Consider the following 2933-nt stretch of genomic DNA (forward strand, 5'->3'; position numbering starts at 1 on the left):
ATCATTTTCTTGAAGAGATGCGTGTAGTTTTATGACTTAAATACATAAAAAAAAAAATCACTTTTCAATACAGATGATCCTGAAGCTGATTGTCTCCCCTGCCATGTTGCTGAATGACCGGATCTAGCTGCCCTCTCCTGTAGTCGGGACTTTCGAGCGGACTAGGACCTTTTCTTATGATCTTTATGCTGTGCTGCCAGTCTTGATAGAGCTCTCTTCTTCACTTCAGGTTTGTATTGGTGTTGTCTTTGGTCACTTCCTCTGAGCTCAGTACACTTCCTCTGAGCTCAGTTGATCAAGCTTATGTTTAACTTCTCGACTAGAGTACCATGAATGTGTTCGACCCTCTGTTGAATAGCTTTCCCGGCCGTGTTGTTGAGTTAAGTTGGGTGTTGTCAAGTCTCCCCTCAGCATTCCGTCCAAAGTTATGATATTTTGGTAGAGCGACATTGATGCCTCTGTGACACCCCTCATTTTTCTGCGTTGATATGTTGAGTCTCATTGAATAGACGTCTTCAGTGCTTAACGTCATTTTCAGGAGCTCCAATACCAACATCTGGTCATCTGAAGATGATGTATCTGGTTCGAACCGAGGAACATTGAACGCACCCACCAGCTATCACCGTCATCTCCAGAGCACACCTCGGAGTGCTGCCTACACTTGGAACAGTCCCCTGAATAGCACCACACGGTGGCATCTAACACATCGGGTAAGCGACTGATGATAGTCTCCATGTTACAGTTGTGTGTTTTCATGAGGGAATTGAAGACCATGCTGCTCCTGGCTTTCAAGTCTTGGGGAAAACACCTTCTGTGAGAGAGACCTCATAATTCTGGTACGTCCGGGAAACATGGAGTCACTGAACTTAGCACTGTTTGATTTCCGAAACTGTGCTCTACCTATGTGAGTCGGGTCAGCAAGTCTCTCCACTTTCCACATCGGATATAGGGCTCGCATGGCCTTGGGCGCTAGTACCATCTCCATCCGTAGTGGCATATTTCACAAGGACACCTTGTCTGGTCAGCTGCTCTCCAATGTCCTTCCCCATGGTATACTCGGAGAGGCCGTCAAACCGGCTGGTGTTGGCTGTGCACTCATGGTGACCACTAGGACAGTCAACATCATACCCCCTCCCTCTCAGCCAAGCGCCTGTCCAGCAATGTTTGTTGTGGCACGTCCAAGTATCCACTTCTTTGGAGTACATGTCTCAATTCCCAAGCTTATTCCCCGAGAGGCATTCAGTCCAGGCTTCTTAGAGCTTCCCAATGTAATACTGTTGTACCGCCCATCCACAGCTATTCCGATGGTGCTCGGAGACTCCTGTCCTCTCAGGGTATTGTCCTGTACCACCAGTCGAGTCTTTTCCTCCATGTCCGTTTTGTTAAGGGCAGTAATGTCCCGTGACACCTGGTTGGCCTGTCGTTGCATCCCACTTTTGGCACCTGCAGGTATATTCAGGTGTCCGAGAAGAAGTCTAGCTCCTTTGGTGCTGACGGACTGTCCACACAGTGCTGAAGGTAGATATTTGTTAATTAGTGCTGGCTTTGGTCCAGGCTTCTCCGAGTCCGCTTCTCTGTAAATTTTATAAAGCTGAGACTTGTACTCACACTTGACACACTGCACAGAGCAACTCCATCCCAGGGCCAATTTCTTCTCGGACACTAGGTTGAAATACCGGTACAACTGGTGTGACATTGCTCTGCGTGTACATTGATGACATCGTTCCACATCTTCATCATCAAGATAACATTAATTATCCGGTTTCCCTCTATTTCAGTCTCCGAGGCGGTTGATGCCTGTATTGTACAGGGTCTATCTTCGGTGTCCGCTGCTACATTGGATTGACTTTCCGGTCTTGGTGTTGTCACCAGCTGAGATACTTTGGTGACGGTCAGTCTTCTGGTCAGAACTGGGGTCACCTCTGTCTTGACAGGTGTGTCCCTTACATCTTGGAGAACTAGGCCTTTATTCTTTGGGGTGTTTCCAGGTTTGAAATGGTTATTTCTTCTATTTCTCCTTTCATACTTGTATTGGTCAGTAGTGGTCAGTGGTGGTCAGATGTGTTTGGAGTACAAAACTGAAGAGGCTAGAATATTATCATTAAACAGATATGCCCATTAAGCCACCTCCCTCACCCCCACCCCTTCCCTGCCTCTGGCTAGACAGCCTAACAGTACATGTAAACAAGTGTTGGCTACAGTGTGTCCATGGTGGTCACTCACTGTGATTGGTCACTGCATGTCTTTAGTACTACCTGTAGATTATCTCATGTTTTTATGAAACCTAATTAATACTTTGAAGCAGTTAAAATAATAATTTGATAGCAAAATAATAGTATTTTAAAAGAAAATTATTTTTTAAATCTTAAAAAAAAAATAAAGTTAAATTTTGAAATTGAAAGCTAACTTTGCATAGTTATATGCAGGGAGTATTAAAGTTTACATACCACTTTACAAAATTGAAATATCTCAATTATTGAAAAATCTGTTTCATTTTTTCTTACACATGATTTCAGAAATATATACAGTAATTGTATATAGAATTGTGTATTAATTGTCAGTGTGAAGGGGGTGTTTTTAGATCTCTGTTTTATGTGTCATAGAGTAATTCTGTTTTGACCGCATGATTTTAAATTTTTGACAAAAATAGTGTCCTATAATAGGACTGAGACCACAATTAAGTACTTCCGGGTTCAGGCCCCACGAATGAAGTCCCCTCAGAAACTGCCCTGCAGGTGGGGCGTAAGAATTGCACCTGCTGGCCCCATTTCATGATCGTAAGAGCCGACTAAACAACTTTCTTCTTCCTAATGTCTCCCTTGACATTGCCTCACTTTTGGCCTTTAGTTGAGCGTTCGCCCCTGTGAGGAAGGCTTTGGGTTCTGTCTCCTGGCCGAGACATACCAGAGTCTTTAAAAATGGTAGTTGCTGCT

General features: G+C 44.2%; 1 protein-coding gene across 1 annotated transcript; it reads left to right on the forward strand.

The window, feature by feature from the left end:
• LOC117315386 lies at window positions 1-2300 on the forward strand. Its single transcript, XM_033869540.1, has 2 exons — window positions 1-229; window positions 539-2300. The coding sequence occupies exon 2, from the start codon at window positions 957-959 to the stop codon at window positions 1578-1580; it is 624 nt and encodes a 207-aa protein (XP_033725431.1). The 5' UTR covers window positions 1-229; window positions 539-956; the 3' UTR covers window positions 1581-2300.
• The last annotated feature ends 633 nt before the right edge of the window (window positions 2301-2933 follow it).

This window comes from Pecten maximus, chromosome 17 (assembly GCF_902652985.1).
Source record: "Pecten maximus chromosome 17, xPecMax1.1, whole genome shotgun sequence".
Classification (NCBI taxonomy): Eukaryota; Metazoa; Mollusca; class Bivalvia; order Pectinida; family Pectinidae; genus Pecten; species Pecten maximus.